The 19,069-nt window shown below is 38.4% G+C and overlaps 2 protein-coding genes across 4 annotated transcripts; both read left to right on the plus strand.

Annotated features, from left to right (window-relative positions):
- Positions 1-23: 23 nt before the first annotated feature.
- On the plus strand, positions 24-6,885 carry LOC132701079 (inorganic pyrophosphatase). Its single transcript, XM_060668747.1, has 5 exons — positions 24-227; positions 292-407; positions 3,148-3,695; positions 5,779-5,888; positions 6,733-6,885. Exons 1-5 carry the CDS (start codon positions 53-55, stop codon positions 6,762-6,764), a joined length of 981 nt encoding a protein of 326 aa, XP_060524730.1. The 5' UTR covers positions 24-52; the 3' UTR covers positions 6,765-6,885.
- Positions 6,886-7,561: 676 nt separating this feature from the next.
- LOC132701111 (cytoplasmic polyadenylation element-binding protein 1) lies at positions 7,562-18,831 on the plus strand. Of its 3 annotated transcripts, none has more exons than XM_060668798.1 (10): positions 7,562-7,785; positions 8,556-8,664; positions 9,359-9,471; positions 11,306-11,466; positions 11,523-11,631; positions 11,692-11,877; positions 12,634-12,730; positions 15,475-15,671; positions 16,968-17,381; positions 18,628-18,831. In XM_060668798.1, the coding sequence occupies exons 1-10, from the start codon at positions 7,765-7,767 to the stop codon at positions 18,829-18,831; spliced, it is 1,611 nt and encodes a 536-aa protein (XP_060524781.1). In that variant the 5' UTR covers positions 7,562-7,764. The 3 variants fall into 3 exon arrangements, with proteins under 3 accessions (XP_060524781.1, XP_060524783.1, XP_060524782.1); XM_060668800.1 differs by lacking the exon at positions 7,562-7,785 and adding an exon at positions 7,928-8,027; XM_060668799.1 differs by lacking the exon at positions 7,562-7,785 and adding an exon at positions 8,269-8,427.
- Positions 18,832-19,069: the final 238 nt, after the last annotated feature.

Genomic DNA, 19,069 nt, shown 5'->3' on the forward strand with positions numbered 1-19,069 from the left:
ATCAAGGATAATTTTTTCGCGGTACCGACAACACTGCGTGACAGAGCCGACCATGTTGACGTTCGGCATTTGTTTCGCGCATGTTGTGGTTAGACGTTTGCCAAGTAATTTGCGAGTGTTTGGCCGAAACTTTTACACAAACAAAACCTTAAGGGCGTACTCGGCCATGGCATATTCGGTAATAGAAAGAGGATCCCCCTTTAGCACGGATTATCGCGTTTACATACGTAAGTGTTTGCTTTTTTCCGGCAAGATAACCGTGACCTCTTCTGTCCTTGGTTTTAAATGCAGAAGATCAGGATGGTCCTGTTTCGCCCCTTCACGACATCCCCTTAGTAGTCGACGGTGACAAGAAGATTTACAACATGGTCGTGGAGGTGCCCAGATGGACAAACGCCAAAATGGAAGTGAGAAATTAAGGTTTTCATTCATGCACGTCAGTTAAAAGGCAGTTGGTGTTTTCAAGATTACCGCTTATCTAAAAAATATCGGGCGCTCATTCTGTTTTTTATGTCAGACGGTTATAAATCAGGATTTATGTAGCTCAAAACCATTTTTTCGAAATGGTTCAATTTACGATAGTTACAATGCCGATACTTTCAAGGTTTTGCACCAAACGCGAGGAAGAACCTTGACGAAATGAAATCAATACCGTTTAATATATTTTTTTTAAATGAAAACTGTAAATGATGGTTACCTATTGTACAGGAAGTACCTTTATAATTTGTTATTTCAATGTTGAAGCTCTCGAAAAAGATTTCTTGCAGATTTGGTCTACTTGTTTTGTTGAAATAACTATAAATGTTTAAATTAACGGCCTCTAGGAGAGGCAGTGAAAACCAGTTTGTCACAGGTATATTTTTTTTCTTAATAAGCGAAATTTCTTCTCAAACGGGACATAATTTGCTCCGCCCTTATTTGCTGCCTTTCATTTAAAAGCGATCAACCAAAAAGATGCAGAATTTGATGATTACAGATATTGTATTCTTTTTTGTCAACCCATAAGATATTAATTGGTAAAACGCATTTTTATATTCGACGGTGTTAATTTAAAAATTATTTCTAGTATTCCCTTTGGATCATTTTAGTTATCAATTTTTTTACTGCAAATCTTTACAATTTGTAGTTTCCGAGTTCTTCCTTTTTGTGTGTTTTACTTAAGAGGATCACTTTGCAGGTGGACCTTAGGTGTACATACTATGTCTTTTTATTATTAAATGTAATTTTAAAAAACTATGTTGAGCAATTTTTTAAAATTTTTTCTCATACAGTGATGGTCAAATGCAAATTAAATATATCAATGAATTATATATTCCTCTGTTATTTTTATAAACTTTACTTACTTAACTATCAATTGAGAGCCACTTTAATCACTTTGGTTTATTAATTAGGGTATAATAAAAGAAATGAAAAAAAAATACGTTTGATCACGATTGTCAACACCCGTTGCTAATGGTGATCAGCGTGTGGTCAGTGGCGATCAACACATATCGCGCACATAATTGTTCCCAGAATCCCATCCACTACAGTCGGCATGTGCATGGCAGATCCTTAAATGTTGATGGTATGTCAAATCTAAACAACGATGCAGTCGTTGGTTTAGAAGTAGTGGGACGGAATGCATTTGGAATATTTTGTTCAAAACTTAATAGGAGCTATTAGGGATGATACGGAGAATACCCCACCCGCAGACGTCTGCAGATTCTGTAGTAGAATCAGCATAATCTTGAACAACAATTGGCGCGGGTTGTAGGATTTTCGCTGCTTTTTTCTTCATGGGAAAAAATATTGGGATTCATAGGAAATATGCCCGTTGCTTTGCATCCAGCTTCGGCCTTACTAATGGAGGCAACATAAGAGAATGCTGTTTTCACCAGCGAAGCAGTATCATAGGGTGTTATTCTTTGTGACAATTGTCTCTTCATGAATAAATCGCATTCTTTTCTATACGCAGCGTCTAATGGACCAAAAAATGACACATCTAGTGGCTGCATGCGATGGGATTTATGGAGTGGAAGAGGTAGCATATGGACATTGGTCTCCTTGCATGATTGTCCATGACTAATAGGATTGTTTCCTCTGCAGAAGGTTTGGCATAGTCGGTGAAGTGCTTGAGCCATTGAAGGAAAAGTTAGTCATTATGCCATCCATTGTCCGAACATTTATGTATTGGTCTTGTTGGCTCATCCTTTTCAAGAGTCCACCTGCAGCACTCATAGCGCAAAGCATAGTGATATTCTTACCCCTTTCCCAACTACTCTCTTTTGTTCTGTTGCAGGATCTTGGAAGGTGGAGATGCCGGTTTCGTCACAAATATATATGTTTTTCGGTAAAAATTTGTATTTTCCTATTACTTCAGTGTTGTTGAAGGCTGAAACCCTATTAATGCTGGTAGCTTCGGGCTTCCGCACAGAAATATTATTTCTGGCAATGAATCCCTCAAACCAAATTTGACGAGACGAGGTGCCTCGAACATATTATTTTTGTATCCCTTGTGAAGACTGGCAAATGGAATATTCATGGTCTTCGCGCCTTTTCTTATTCTTTCTATTTTTCTATTTCTTATTTTATTAATTCTGTTCATTAATAAGTTTTATAGCCTTTTCCAAGTCGTCTGCGGTCCAGTTAGCCCTATTAGTCGTTCTACGGCGAACTTTCGGCATGTAAAAGTAAAAAATAATACGATTTTAGTAAGATAAGGTAGTGTGGGCAAAAGATCGACAAAAAGAAGAAAAAAAAATCTGACAAGACTTTATAGGTTATTATAATAATTTGACAGTTGAATTGTACACTTAAATGCTACCACTATTGCATATTTATTACATTAAATATTTGTTATTGTTGGACATACCTTCTTATTTATGCACTCTAAAAATTAGATGAAAATGGCGCAAAACCCTCCTCCTGTCGCTCTAAGTAATGCTAGCGCGTAGTGAAGTTCGCGTCGGTTGGTCGCGTTCAGTTTGTTTAATTTTGAGGTGCCAACTGACTCCCATTGCCTACATTTGCCTAATTATGTGCCATCTTGCTTTCTCAAATAAATGCAACGTTTAATTATGAAAATGCGATTAGATGAGAAATCCGAATGCATCTACACACGTCACTGGTTTCTCTACTAGGAGCATTAAGTCTGTTGCCGTGTTGCAGATCACGATGAAGGAGATCCTGAATCCGATCAAGCAGGACGTGAAAAAGGGCAAACCGAGGTTCGTGGCGAACTGTTTCCCGCACCACGGCTACATTTGGAACTACGGCGCCCTGCCGCAGACCTGGGAAAACCCCGAGCATCTGGACGACGGTACCGGCTGCAAAGGCGATAACGATCCGATCGACGTCATCGAAATCGGCTACAGGGTGGCGAAAAGGGGCGAGGTCCTGAAAGTGAAGGTCCTGGGCACTATCGCGCTGATCGACGAGGGCGAAACCGATTGGAAACTGATCGCGATCGACGTCAACGATCCGTCCGCCGATCAGCTCAACGACGTCGCCGATATCGAGAAGCATTTCCCCGGGCTGCTGAAGGCGTCCGTCGAGTGGTTCAAGATTTACAAAATCCCTGACGGCAAACCGGAAAATCAGTTCGCTTTCAACGGAGAAGCGAAATCGGCTTCTTTCGCGCACAAGATCATCGACGAGGTGCACGGTTTTTGGAAATCGTTGGTTAGCAAAGAGGTCGACGCCAAGGGTATTTCTTGGTAATCATCTATGATGGGGTTTCTCCATAAGTCCTTAATCGAGCTTGTATAGAAGTGAATCGTTTGTTGCATAATGGAGATAAAAATAAGTAAAAAAGTTCATATGAAGTTGTGTCGAAAAACGCGTCGTTTTTTAAAAAAAATTCTCTAAATTTTGCTTTCAAACAAAGTTGTGGCCTTTGTGAGACCGTTTTAATTAATTTAAATCATAAAAAGGTGATACGCCAATAATTTATGGTTATTTTGTTAGTGCATTTGAAGACTCTTGAAATTACATTGAGATAATTTGCTTTATTTGAATTCTATTAAATTTTATTATTTTAAAGATAATTGTGATAATGCCTATTTAGAAGAGATTTTTTTTAATAGAAAAAACTATTTGTTTTTGCAATATTTCGACATCCTTTCAGCATTTTAGGAAATAAGTTTATATGAACTTTTTTACTTATTTGTATCTGCAGAATATTGTGCTAAAGTTTATCTAAATCAGTAATTGCGCTCAGTTCAGTCAGAGGTGGATCCGGTTTGATCTGCGTATTTTTTTTTTATCAATTATTGGAATATGAAAAATACTTTTAAAAAAATTGCATCTATTATTTTTGCTTCTTTTCGTCGTACTTTCAGACTTTTTGAAATTGTTCAAAATCTAGTTGTGGAAGATCAAATATAGAAATTTTATTTGATGAGATTGATTAGTGACCAAAATTAAGTTTTATTGGTGTTTCAAAATACAAAGTATTTATCGCAAAGACTATTCTTATTGCATAAGTGGCTCTTGACTCGAATAGGGAGAAATGACAAGACTTCATTGTTGGTAGTGTTTCTTGGATTGTGTATAAGAAATATTATCTTTAATTATTTTTTGGAATCACGTCATTATAATCTTCAAATGAAAAATTGTCGTAATACCTTAATTTAAAATCCATTTGCAATGATCCATTCAACCGAATTTGATAAGTCCCTGCCCATTGCTGTATCCTAAGCTTCAATATATTCACATTCACTTCTGTGGTATCATGGGCAAAGATATATTTCTGATTTTTATTTGCCTTTTCAATGTCATTGATATACGGATCACTGAAGTACTCCATGGGTTATGGTCCCCCCAACAGAAGGCTTACCTTCATAAACAGTGTGCAAGATTCTAGTTGATTTAATTTTTTTTTATTAGCTTTAAGCTGTTTTCACTGATATCATAAAATTCTAGCTTTTATGATAAGGCGCCAAATCGAGCTCGTGTAGGAATCATTTAAATTGAATTGAATCGTTAATAATTACATCCAGATGCAGGAGAGGTAAATCTGCTCGAAATACATTTTTTCTACTCCCGTGTGTAAAATGCCTAATTACGCACCGATCTAGCGTGCGGGAAGCGCCACTTTACCACGTCAGTTTTCTTTCCCACGGATCTATTTCATAAATCATAAATCATCATAAATAAATAAATATCATAAATAAAATCTTAAAAATTGCATTTAGAGTAAAGTATATAAGAAAAAATATACAAAAATCACAAAAATTACTGTTGAGGAACATAGAGGCAGGAAAATATTTTCTTAACGAATAAGAACTGTAAATGAGCTATATGCCTTTGCTTTTTTTTTAACAAACTCATCGTTTTAATTATTTCAAAGGACTAGGAAGGTGGAAAAATTTAATATACGGTTTTTGGATCTTTTTATCAGGTGCTTTGTGAAAATGCTCAAAATTAACTTAGGTCATATTAAAGAGGACTTAGTATACAAATTTGAGTTGATGCGATGGATAGGCGACCAAAACTTTCTCCGAGGTCAGCATAATAATAAAAAAGAAACAGTAAAAACGAAATTCCTTTCCAAAACACTTTTAAAACGAAGCAAAAGAATGAAAAACACCGCGGAAAAAAAGAAGTTGTTCAATTGTAGAACCCTTCTTGACATTTTTCTGTTTTATGGTTACTAAACAAAATGCGATTTCACAAAAAACCACTGCCTGCCAACAATGAAGTCTCAGATTTAGCGTGCTCCGTACTTTCCGAGCCTCCCATGCGGCAGAAATATCTTTGGAGTTCTTGGTTTTACGGTAATTGCAAAATTTATTTCAGCGTGAACACCACCCTAGATGGGAACTCCTTTAAGGTGCCCAGGAGCGAAGCCCAGGACGTTATCAACAAAACGCCCGAGTATGCAACCGCCCAAGCGCTGGACCCTATCGGTAAGCCAATTAAATTATACTACAGGAGGCTAAGGCCGGACCAATAGGGTCCTGAGAAAATCGCCTCATAATAATTGAACTTTTAAAAATTGCCACTAGTGGCGCACGTGATCAAATATATACAAAAATTGGTTGCTTTTTTAATTGTTTGTTGCAAAACACCGAGCACAAACGACGAATTGCAAACCAGGGATGGAAAATTTCGGAACTCAGCTGTGTAGATGTTTGTTTCTTCTTACAAACTTCTGTATCTTACATCCAAAGGAGACTAGACAAGTGCTTCATAGAATAGCTGGAAGTCCAAAGCAATTATCTTTTCTCCCTTCGCAATGAGGATGAGGGGACGCGTGTCATTCTTTTCTTACGTCAAGAAATCTGAGTTATGCAAAAAACTCAGAATTACCAACAAACGACAATTCATAACCACTCAAATGCCCACGTGAACAATTGTTTGTGTGTTTAGAATGTGATTTACGTGTTGGTTGTGCAAATATTAGAAGCTCGTCCCTTCTCCTTTGGATCTTATGTATGTAATTAAACACCGTTTCCATTTTTACCTTGTTTTTTCAGTGGATAAAAGTTATTTTGTCAGCAAGCTGTAAACATACTGCTCGCGTGTGGTAAAAAACCTTTTGGTTTGATGTTGGTTAGTAGACTTAAAACTTACCTCATCTGTGACGTCAAATGGTTTGTCCGTTGCGCTTTGGGGGTTAACTTTTTTTACATTTTTGGATGCTTCATCTATCGTCTCCATCGAAAATGTTTCGCGGTGTTTTTTATGCTTCACTAAACTTCAAAGTCCCCGTTGGCATGTGTAAAAAATAATTTTCTTTTTATATTTCAGTGGATAAATGGCACTATGTTCACTTGAAATAGTAATTCCATGGGATTCGGGACTTCGGCATTTAAATACGCCTCAGCAAAATTGAGGAGTAGCGGGGAAAATTTATATGTTTTTTTAAATAATTTGTAAGAATAAAGTGATGGTTGAAAAGAACAGCGGGACTTTTATTTTAGAAAAATTAATTGACAATTTTTATGACTGCTACTATCAAATTATAACTCTCGAAATAATAACTTCAAAAAAAGTTTTTAAAATTGAGGCAAAACTTTGCTTTGATGTCAAATCAGGTCGTTTTTGAAACAACCCCGTTTTTTTTATTAAATGCTTAAAAAAGCTACTTTCTACCTGAAACGCAAGAAATTAGCCATGCTTAAAGCTACAGTTTGAATTTTTCATTAGATATTGTTTCATGCTGATGATATTATAAGGTTTGCACATTACATCATATGTGAATCAACAACTGACCACCATTGTTTTCCACAAATGGTCTTTTTGTTAAAAAACTACTACGTTCCCATAAAAGAACTATTTCTCTTAGCTTACCCGTATAAAAAAATCAATTTGGCGTAAATTTTTTGTCATTGATTATCTTGGCATAGAACGCCACTGGATAATTTCCCCGACTTAAAGCTATTTGATATATTTAAGATTAACCAAAAGCAGAGAATGTAGCAATAAAAATTTCACTTTTCTTTAAGTTAGAATCAAATATTAAATTGTATTTTGTCGTTACTTAGCGTCGTACATTTGTTATAAAATTTTAAATTTAGATCTTTTGCTTAATGCAGTTCTCAAAAAAATCTTTCTAACCGTTTTTTACAATTTTCTTTCAAGTCCGTCTCTGTGACCCTTTGGCCGGTCTGGAGCACGTGGACTCAACGTCCCTCTCCCCCAGAATGCGCGTGCGGCGATCTTCGGATGCTGGCCGAGTCGGCTTCGCTTTAATCAAAATTTGTGTATTTTTGCGTGCGAGTACCACGGTTTTTTTTTGCCCACGTTTTATGGAAATTCCGATTTTTGTGGCGACGCGAGATGCCGAGCATCCACGGCGGGGTAAGTAAAAAAGTCGCGACCGAGTTTTGTTTACAAAAATATTTTTATTACAAACCGCCGCGATGTTTTGTTTTGGTTTGCAATTATTAAGTTATGCCTAATATCGGAGAGGGCTCTGCCTCGCCGACCTGACCAATTTTTAGATAAGGGAAATTATTATTTAAGAATCTAGAAGGCTTTTATTGGGTCACGTCAAATTGTACAGTTTTACATCGTTATTTGTGTGCGAGTGTTTGCTGTGGGTATGTTACTCTTTTTTTTTACGAATCGATTCAATTGACAAGAAATATTCGGTTGTCTGTCTTTGCGTAACGACGCATCGTAATGTAACCACTGTTCGTGGTTTCTTTAATTAACGGGGAGCGTAATTATTGCATACATACGAATTTGCAATAATATATATAACAAAGAAAGTGGAATTTGGAAAAGTGTCCGGTCGGTTTAATTGCGTGGCCTTTTTAAGTTACACATCTTAAACTTTGCTGGGTGACGTTTAAAATTAAAAAAATCGCTCTGTTCGTGATAGTTTGTTTTGATGACGTTGACAAATGACGTTAGGTGTTGTGTCTTGATTCGAATTTTGAGCTGCAACACGATTTTACTAGCATTTGCAGATTTAGTTGCTATGGATCTGATTTTGAGGTGATTTTGTTTCGCAAGTTTTGCTCTCATCGGCGCTCTGATCACAGATCGAACAGCAAGCTCGAAATTACCATTAGTTTATTAATCGGTTCGATTCGCTGTACTCAAGAGCGGCGGTTTATTTTCAGGGTCCCGCCTTAATCCATGAGCGCACAGCGATCCAAATGCTGCCCACTATCCTACAGAAGCATTCCATTAATTCTTTGCTTGACAAACACATGTTGCCCGAAATGCGCGGTAAGTTTTGCGCCGAAAAAGTAATGCCCGTTTTCTTTTTTCCGTATGTATATGTGCAACACAAAAAATTCTCGGCAAAATTAAAAATTAAAGTTCCGGAGTAAACATAGGGCCGGTAAACAATACTTTCCTGCAGAGTTTAGTAATTCCACAGGTCAGTTGACGGTCGTTCAAGTGTCGCGTTGTTGTTATATGGGAGGTTCTTTATTACCTTTTAATTTGTTATGCTCAGCTGATCGAACAATCCGTCAGTTTTTTTTACATTCATTAATCCACAGCGCACTTTTTTGTAGTTTTATGTTACGTAAATAGGTATTTTTGACATAGATATTTTGACAATCCGATTGGTGTATCTTACAACCGTAAGATGGCTCTGGTTGTTAGGTAATTCGCGGCAGATTAACTACTTGATGTTACTGGTCGCGAGCGTAGCTGAGCGAGATAGCTTTAGCGGATTAAACGGGCGATAAAAATGATCGTCGGCAAAAAGCGTCAGCAAGAGTTTTTTCTCTTGCTCCCGAAAAAAAAAAAACGTGTCGTTTTTGCGATTTTCGATCGCAGTCGGCCGTGCACAAAAACTTCGTAACTCGCCGGTAGGTAGTCCGCTAGCAATTTTAGACATTTAATGTGCGGCTGTTGCGACAGACGGTTGATTTTTTTTTACGAGTTTTAAGGCGATTCCGAATTATGGCAGGTGAACAACGGGAGGCGACCTCGGTCGCTGATCTCTTCGGCTTAAACTCGCCCCGCGGACTCCTCAACTTCGGCAATTCACAGTGGAGCCCCGGGAGCCCGCAAAGTGTCCAGGTTTGTTGTATTTTTTAAAGCTTTTCCCGATTTACAATGTTTACGAAGTCTTGCCCGTTTTTGGCGTCGGCCAAGCGGGAGTCTTGCCAACGCCTTTGCCGTTACGAGCCTCGTCCTCGGACGGCGTCTTTAAAAATGCCCCATTAAATTGCGCGCATAATAATATACGGGCAGTAGTAATTTTTGTCGTCCGAAATTGGGCCATTTGAGCGATATCATTCGGTTTGTCGTCTCGCTATAATACGCCCTCCGTCTAATAGTGCAGAGTGATTTGTTTTCCGCCCTGCCAATCCGTTATCTTTGCTGCGTTACTTAAATGCAACTCTTTTTTGCGTTTTTTTTTTATAGACTTTCAATATTGTAATTCAAATTTCGCCGACAACAAGCGACGATTTTTTCGGATTTGCCCATATAGCTATTAGTTAACATAGTGGCCTTACTGGAGCAAAAATTGATGCGCCGCAGGCGGCGTTGATGTTTTTGTAGAGAAGGTAATGATTTTCTGCGCTTGCTACATTTTACCCACTGAACCTGCACTTCGCGCGAATTTATTTCTAAATAGCGATTTACACATACTTAACTCATTTTGAGAAAATACTGCCGTAAAAATGCCTTATCCAAAGTTATTGATGATCTGTCAGCGGCCATGTTGTTTGTTCAACGTCGCAAGATCATTGGTTAAAAACGAGACTACAAATCTAATAAAAATTCCATGTTATTTATGTATTAGCGGCATGGGCAGTGCCTCTATATCTCTAGTAGCTATGTGGGTTTTCAATTTTTTTGTGTAAAATGTTTTTCCATAAATTTAAAAAGAGTATATAATTTTAAAAGTTTCAATCGTCGGGTAATTGAACTTGAAAATCGGGAATTACAATATTCAACTTGGGATTCTATAATTGTGGGAAATTGGAAGTTGAAAGTGCAGTATTTAAAATTTTAAGTTGCGAATTTGAAATTTCCTAGCCCAGAATTTCAAGTTGCGACTAGGAAATTCCAATTTACAAAGTTGACACTAGGGAATTCGAACTTGCGAGTCTAAAATTTCAAGTAAAATCCAAGTTGCAATTTGGGAATTTGGGAGTTTTAAAGCGAGATTCAAAAAGTTGAAAATCGGAAATTCTTGTTTTCGACTTTGGAATTCATAGTCATAGATCGAAAATTTACGTCAGGAATTTGAAAATTCAAGTAAAATCCAAGTTACGACCTGGGAATTCGAAGTTTTAAAGCGGGAATTCAAAAGTGAAGTCGAGTATTCCAAGTTGCAAATCGGAAATGCGAGTTTTTCACTTGGGAATCCATAGTCGACGCTAAGGAATTCGAATTTGCGAGTCCAAAATTTCAAGTAATTTTTTTAAAGCGGGAATTCTACAGTGTAAGTCGAGTATTCAAAGTTGCAAATCGAAAATGCGAATTTTCGACTTGGGAATCCATAGTAGGTGCTGGGGAAATCCAAGTTTTTAAGTCAGGAATTTGAAATTCCAAGCCCCGAATTTTAAGTTGGCACTAAAGAATTCGAATTTTCGAGTCGAAAATTTCAAGTAAAATCCAAGCTGCGACTTGAGAATTCGAAATTTCCATAGCCGGCGCTGGGAAATTCCAAGTTTTAAGTTAGGAATTTGGAATTTCAAGTTGGCACTAGGGAATTCGAATTTGCGAGTCGAAAATTTCAAGTAAAATCCAAGCTGCGCCTTTTGAATTCGAAGTTTTAAAGCGGGAATTCAAATGTGTAAGACGAGTATTCGAAGTTGCAAATCAAAAATGCGAATTTTCGACTTGGGAATTCATAGTCGGCGCTGGGGAATTCGAAAATTCCTGACTTAAGAATTTGCAGTTAAATGGCGACGACATGAAGTTCCAAACGGGCACTTTGAACTACGCGAATGCGCCGCCAGGTTTCAAAAATCTAGAGAGAAACCCGTTGGGCAGCGCCGGCTCGAGCCCCGTCACCCCACCGGCCTTCCGTTCCAGAGCTCTGCGCGGCACGTCTTTAAGGTACCGCCCCCGCAGTAAACCGAGGAACAAGAAGCATCCTCAATATTTTTTTTCAGCGATTCATACGGCAGCAACAGTCCCGCGGTTCTGGATTCGCCGTTCGTGAGCAATACTTCCGAATCGGAGTTTGGCGGGCACCAAGACGTAAATCTGTCGGATTTGCTGGTACGGTCGATGGAGTGGTCCCTGAAAACCTCCCACAATACGCGGGTTTTTATGTTGCAGAATTCGTTGACTTTAAATGACAGTACGCCGAGGAATTCGTCGGGCGGATGTGACGACCATGACGCATCAAATCCGCAAAACCTTCAGACGCTCAACGCGTTGATGTGGCTGCAGCAGCAACCGCCCGCGTTGCTTAACTCGCTCCTGTTCGCCGCCTCCGGGCAAAACGGCGGCGGAGGCGTCCAGGTATGAAAGCAACAGCACATTTGGCAACCTCCAATTCGAACCGCACACTTTGCATATCGGGAATTCGAGGTTTCGAGTTGGGAATTGAAGTTTATAACTCGGGATTTGCAGTTTTCACTGAAAATTCGAATTTGTTGCGGGTAATTTAACGTTGCAATTCGGGAATTCAAGTTTTCCACTGGGAATTGATAATTGGCATTAGGGAATTTGAGGCTGTAAATCTGGGAAGTCTAAATTCGACGTTTTCAGTCAGGAATTAGAGAGAATTCAAACTTCAGTGCCCTTATCTGCCCGCTGATTTTATAGAATAAATGTATGAAAAAATCGTTTAATCTCATCGTATAATAAAAATTCCTTTATCATTGATTTCAAAAAACAAAAAGGTTTGTCACGGATGGGAGGATAGAGGGGTTATTATGGACACATTATGTACTAGTTTCTACTTATAAACGTACACTCAGTACACCCAATCGTAAATGAAGGGTGTCGATATGGGCTTCATCCTATTGTTCAAATAAATAAAAGAACAATTTCAAGTTGGAAATTGTGAATTCGAAGCTTCAAGTCTGGAATTCCAAGTTGCCACTATGGAATTGGTAGTTACGAAGTTGCCAGTGAGTTTTGAATCGGGAATTTGAAATTACAACTTGTCCAGTTTTCTTTGGGACACTTTTGTCGACGGCAATATCGTGACTCGTAGTTTTAAAATTTGCGTGGGTCTTGTTTAATGGAATTGTTTTCGTGGTGTTGTTTTAGTCGCTTGACAAATGGAACAACAACACGTCGGTTTTTAATTCGCAGTCGGAGAGCTTCCAGTTGGACTGCGCCGCGCGGTTTCATCGATGCGCCGCTTGTAAGTGCTTTATGTTAATTGACAATAAGTAAAATTCATCATTTCCAAACAATACTTTATTTATTTATTTTCTCGTTTTATTGGAGAACATCTTTTAAAGTAAATGCCCAAAAAATATTTCATAAAATAGTCTATATTTTAGTATTATTAATATGCTACCGTTGCTGAAGCAAGCGCGAATATTGTTTTGATTTATTTTATTTCTTAATTTGTTTTTTCTACATTTTTTTGAGTGTAAAAAGCGGGAAAACACTATAAAAGCAATAATAAAAACGGCAATATTTTTTCAAAGAAAAAAAATAATTCTATTCACAAAACTTTGAATTCCCCCGGTTGTTGAATCGAACTTGCTGATGTTTCACAAATCATCCTGTTGGCTTCTTCAGAGCTTAAGTGAAACTAGCTCGCATTGTACTCTGTACCTGCTTATATGTTGTTGACCGACCGAAACTGGTAAGATAACTCTGTACATTGATCATTTTGTTACGTTTTCTTAAAATATACCATCCTGTCAAAACCTCATCCGCATATAAAATTCTTCGTAAATGTAGTTGTGCTTTACTTCGAGTAAGAATTCATCATAGCCGTAAAAATAAGACTCTACATTTTGTAATCTTGTCCCCATCCGAGTTTGATACTCTTTCAAACATGATTCATGACAAAGCTAAAAATCTCCGTTTATCTTCTACACAGAATCACATTCGAAAATTTGAAAAACTAACGTCAACATTGGTGAAACCATCAAACTCTTCTCAACTACCAAACAGTGTGGTCAATATATCGTTGCACCAACTTATCCCAAAAGAGCCTAGCCTAAACAGACTGCCATCGCAAACAGCTAATGAAATTCTATTTGAAACCGCAAAAATCGTTTATAAGTCAGTCTAAAAGCAGGTAAATGAAATGTTGGTCATGAAAATCAGGAAATTATTTAAGATATTTTTACAGACAGATCCTATCGTCAACTTAAAAAAAGGTCCTACGTCATCGATGGAACGCAACCTTAAATCTGTTATTAAGTCTTCTCTATCTGACTCCGTGACAAAGACTGCCACCCCTCATGACTCAAAAAATTCCTCGTCTCTACTGACTTCTATGTCTGTGATTACTGTCATTTTCATGAAATATTGCGCTGCATGGCGGGATATTTAGAAGATATTTACAGATTTTTTATCCAATTTTTAAAAAATTCATTTATCATGTCGTGATGGTCGTCTAATGAGTAGTTCTTAATGATTTTTGCTAAAAATAGCATCCAACCTTGTCTAGAGCCACAGTGTAAAATAGATATTCTTTTGCCATACTGTGTGTGGTGTCGTCTAAATAATATGCATTTATAAAAAAAATTGGATATTAATTTTTCAAAGAAATTTCCACTGTAATACTTTTTACAAAACCTCTGGATTCATCCTGCGTCGGTTTTTGCTGAGTCGAACTTGCTAACGTTGGCTTCTTCAGAGCTTGACTGAAACTGGCTCGCATTTGACTTACCTGCTTATATATTGTTTGAGGGGGCGGAGCTAAATGAGGGGCATAAACACCGTCTCGGATGACTGAGTCGACTAAGATCAGACTCCGTGAAAAAATCTGTCGCCTCTCTTCTCGTCTCTTTGGACTCAAAGATTCACAAACCAGGATTACCCCCTGGACCTATTGTCAGCTCCATTGGATCTCCAACATAGCAAAATATTTACCCTCTATATTGAAACCCTTTGCATGGAAAACTGATAATTTTGTACTTAATTCCTTTCATTTCATTGAATAATTAAAAAGAATTACATTGGATCCACAAGATATTCTGGTTATTTTACTAAAATCCATATTCCTGAAACTCTACATTATTTCAGATGTATTCAAATCAAACATTCCTTCCCAGCATAATTGTCTACCACATATTTTACCTTAACGGTCAAATTTTGGTACAAACGTCGGGAACCGCTGGTTCTCCATTATCACCAGTCGTCGCGAATATATTTATGGAAGCTTTTGAGAAGAAAGCTCTAGAATTCCTCCATCTAAAACCAAAAGTATGGAAACGGTTGATGGTACTTTTGTTAATTGGCCTCATGGTCAAGAATCCCTACGAGATTTTCTTAACCATTTACAGTCACTGAATATCTTACCTCTGATAACTTCCACATTAGAGATATTCACTACAACGTTCCAGAGGCAGGCGGCGGGCAATCACACACTTGCCACTCTTGTCCTTCCTTACATTCAAAATATCACTGACCACATATCAAAAGTTCTTAAGAAATATAACCTCGAAAAAAAAATTCTCAACATGCTCGATCTGTCAGAGACGAAATTCCGTTTGAGACACCAAGAGCTTACAGCGGCAAATAATACATTGCAGACGAAAAATATCATCTAGCCTCAAAGAACATGAAAGAAGCTTAAGACTACGACAAATAAACTCATTAGTAGTTGCTGAACTCAATCAAGAAACCGAAAATTTTAGTCGATAAACCTAAAATTCTTGCATGTAATCAATCTATTCTTCCACCAAGGAAAAATCCGAAAATCATTAGAAATTTTTAATCAACCAATCAATCTCAACCGAGCTTCAGACAATGTTCATGCCCCTCCTTTAGCTCCGCCCCCTCAAACAATATATAAGCAGGTGCAGAGTAGAATGCGATCCAGTTTTAGTCAAGCTCCGAAGAAGCGGCTAAACGTCAGCAAGTAATAATAAATTGTTGAAAATAGTTAATTTTTGTGTCATAATCGTTATGTGTGCGCAGCCGTCTACGATGCGATGTGCACGTGGAGCGGCAACCTACCGTTCCGCACCGACAAACCGAACGGCTTCTCGTGCAAAGTGTTCCTGGGGGGAGTGCCGTGGGACATTTCCGAACAGTGCCTGGTCCAAACGTTCAAACCGTTCGGCCCCATCAAGGTGGAGTGGCCCGGCAAAGAGAGGGACGCCTCCCAGCCCAGAGTAATAACCTCAGATTTACTCGTAAAATCTTGTTGCCGGTTTTGGTTTATTCTCGATGTCCAAAAAAAAAAAATCAAAGGCTTCAAACTCTGCCACCAAAGTTGCGTCGCTGTCGGCACTTTCGAAGAACATTCTAGCGGCGTTTTGTTTCGCAATATTAAATAAACCCGCTAAATATACTCTATTCTTATGGGGTACACTTTATCTTTTCCTTTCATGTAGCAGGCGTGCAAAACACATTACAATAAAAACTAAAACCGCAAATTTTCAGATATATTAGACCTTTAACATTGCTTTATTCAGGTTTGGAATACTAAATATTAGGGACCTTTTGCACCTCTTATTTTGGCATTACTAAAGTTTAAGGCGAAAGTGATGTTGTCAATAGTAATACGATAAGTTTCAAAAATAACAAATATTGTGGATTTTGATTTTCAAAAAAAAAAAAAAAAAATTAGTTTGTGTTGCAAATTTAGTTGCCGCTGCGGGGGAGGCCTAAATACGTTTTTAAATCCAAATTGGAAAATGTCGCGCAAAATAATATTTCTTATAAGGTAGCGATTTTCCATTGCGACAAGCAGTTTTTTTTTTATTTAAGTAATGTAAGAAACCTAGATTTATCAAACCTTTTGACGTAACGTCGACAAAAAAGAACGTGCAAAAACTAAAAATATTTGAATTCAAAACAACGTCAGAAAAGTTAGGGTCATTCGGCCAGCTTACACAAATGGAAAATTCCCAAAAGGATGCCTTCTTAAAGTGACTACCGATCCTATCCGACCCGGCTAGCGTTGTGGAATTGACTGGTCAATTTGATATTTATTTATTTATATTATGAGAACTAAATGGAGTCAATATTTTTATTGGAAGGACCAGAATCGCTAGGATCGCATTCGAATATGCCTTGAAGAGGGTTATAGGTAAACTGGACGTCACAAACGCATAGCAATTTATTACAAAATACATTTTATTATTAAATAATGATAGATAACACTCTACAATTGCAAGATATAGGCCTGGGTACCAGCGTAAATATGAGATATTCGAAGCCATAAAACAAGCACTTAAGTGACGTAGGGGTGAAATTTCATAAGAGGTGCAACAAGTCCCGATGATGATTATGATTAATTTTGTTTATCACACTAAATTTTTTTGGCAACGCTCGTCAAAAGCTACTATAAAAAATATTTTTGAAAATCCAAAACAAGACTTCAACGTCCAAAAGCCGTTAGAATCTTTAAAACTGTGTAACATTGATTCCCGCCGTTACCGTCCCCTTCTAACCACGTTACGCAGGGCTACGTATACATCATCTTCGAGTCGGAAAAGTCGGTCAAGGCGCTCCTTCAAAGCTCCACTATGCAGGGCGGCAATTGGTACTTCAAGCTCGGTTCGAAGCGGCTCAAGTACAAGGACGTGCAGGTGATCCCGTGGTGCCTGAACGAGGCGAACTACACCAAGTCGGCGTCGCAGAAGCTTGACCCGAGCAAGACCGTGTTCGTCGGCGCGCTGCACGGCATGATCAACGCCCAAGGACTCGCCAAGGTCATGAACGACCTGTTCGACGGCGTCGTCTACGCAGGCATCGACACCGACAAGTACAGATATCCGATCGGCTCGGGCAGGGTGATGTTCAACAATTACCGGTCTTACATGAGGGCGGTGTCCGCTGCCTTCGTCGAGATCCGGACGACCAAATTTACGAAAAAGGTGAGGAGCGCATCTCTTGTCTTGTCTCATTGTCGTATATAGTACGTCACTTATCGGGTAGAAAAATTAAGGTTATAGTCTATTCGTGACTAAAAAAGAGTGATAAAATTATTTGTAAGGAACATGAGGTTTCTAATTTTTTGGTTAGTTTGGTTAGCTGTTAAATAACATGCGAATAAGGTTTGTGAGTAAGTTATTTACAATAAAATGATTAAAAAATCACAACCTTCCCAAGTTAGGTCACAATAACATTTTTCTACTCCCGTCTGTAAAATATCTAATTACACATCGATCTAGCCTGCGGGAAGTGCCACTTTACCACGTCAATTTCGTTTCCCACGGATCCGAACCACTTCCGGACATTTCCGGAATTTTACCGCACGGATTTGGAAGCAATCGGATGTTTTCGGAGATATTTCCCACGCTTTGAATTTTGACGTTTGTCAATTCTGTCGGTCAATGTATTCGTGTTGTTTTACGAAAATGTACCCAAAAACTAACGGTCGTAGAAAAAGTATAGTATGCAACACGTTCGGTAAACTTTTTAAGTCACTCGTTTATTAAAAATTCGCTCCGCTCGTGTCAAATAAACTCATTAATCACCGCACTTGTTGCATAATATACTATAATCATTTTTTATAGCCGCAGCTTTTAGAACTAGAGCTTTTGGTAATTTTTCGTTTTTTCCTGCTGGGCTAACTGTACTGCAAAATTCCAAACCTCTTCCATTGGTTTAAATTTACGACTTTTCCCTGCTTTCCGTTATGAGGTAAAGAACACTTTGACAAAAAATGATCGTTTTGGCAGATATCCCAGAACGCGGCATCACTTTTTTGTTGTTTAACTTTTCCACCCTTTTCCGGCATTCGTTTACAAGATAAAACAAAGTTTATTTTTGCCTTTTTTTATCTGTAAAATCCCAAACTGTGGCATTACTTTATTTTTAATTTTTCGACTTATCAAGTCATTTTCCGGCATTTGGTTTTTTGTTGTACTTTTACGGAAAAATTGTGACACAAGAAATGCCCTATTTAGAGGATCATAATTTCCAAAAATTCGAACACCAACCGCAGGTGCACAGCTGTTTTTTACACACTTCAATTGAGTATTACATTAATATCTAGATCATCATCCAAGGATCGTCATGTTATAAAACACTCCGTTTATTATTCGACTAAATCAAAGAAAATTTAAAATCCTGATTTAGCTAATTACCCCGACCGCCGCGAGGCGGCGCTCCCTTTAGGTCCAAATCGATCCGTACCTGGAGGATTCGCTGTGTACGGTGTGTGGCGTGCAACAGGGCCCGTATTTCTGTCGCGACCTGCACTGCTATCGATACTTCTGCCGTTCCTGCTGGAACTGGCAACACTGCCTAGAGCTGCGCCACCACACGCCCATGAGCAGGAACTCGAAGAACAAGCGGGTCGGCAACTTCAGCATGAACTGATTTTTTTTTATTAATAAAAATACGTATTTCCCTCGTGGCGCTTGACAGAATAACAGTTCCACCGCTTATCGGGACGCGCACCGCCACCTGACCGTCACGGGGGTGTGTTATTTGTTTTCCACTTTTAGGTTAGGATTCGGAAGGTTCCCATTGGCAAACCTTCGCTTGTCTGCGTTTTTTGATATTTCCCCTGTACGATACTTGATATTGACAAGTTTTTTGGCGGGAGACGCCGCGA

This window comes from Cylas formicarius, unplaced genomic scaffold, assembly GCF_029955315.1.
Source record: "Cylas formicarius isolate icCylForm1 unplaced genomic scaffold, icCylForm1.1 PGA_scaffold_4__25_contigs__length_36172078, whole genome shotgun sequence".
NCBI classification, from domain to species: Eukaryota; Metazoa; Arthropoda; class Insecta; order Coleoptera; family Brentidae; genus Cylas; species Cylas formicarius.

Excerpts from the sequence above, each read along its gene's own strand:
- LOC132701079 (XM_060668747.1), top strand. The coding sequence starts at position 53 with ATGTTGACGTTCGGCATTTGTTTCGCGCATGTTGTGGTTAGACGTTTG. Across the intron at positions 228-291 it reads GGATTATCGCGTTTACATAC|AAGATCAGGATGGTCCTGTT; the intron begins GTAAGTGTTTGC and ends TTTTAAATGCAG. Across the intron at positions 5,889-6,732 it reads CCAAGCGCTGGACCCTATCG|TGGATAAATGGCACTATGTT; the intron begins GTAAGCCAATTA and ends TTTATATTTCAG.
- LOC132701111 (XM_060668798.1), top strand. The coding sequence starts at position 7,765 with ATGCCGAGCATCCACGGCGGG. Across the intron at positions 7,786-8,555 it reads TGCCGAGCATCCACGGCGGG|GGTCCCGCCTTAATCCATGA; the intron begins GTAAGTAAAAAA and ends GTTTATTTTCAG. Across the intron at positions 15,672-16,967 it reads GGGACGCCTCCCAGCCCAGA|GGCTACGTATACATCATCTT; the intron begins GTAATAACCTCA and ends CACGTTACGCAG.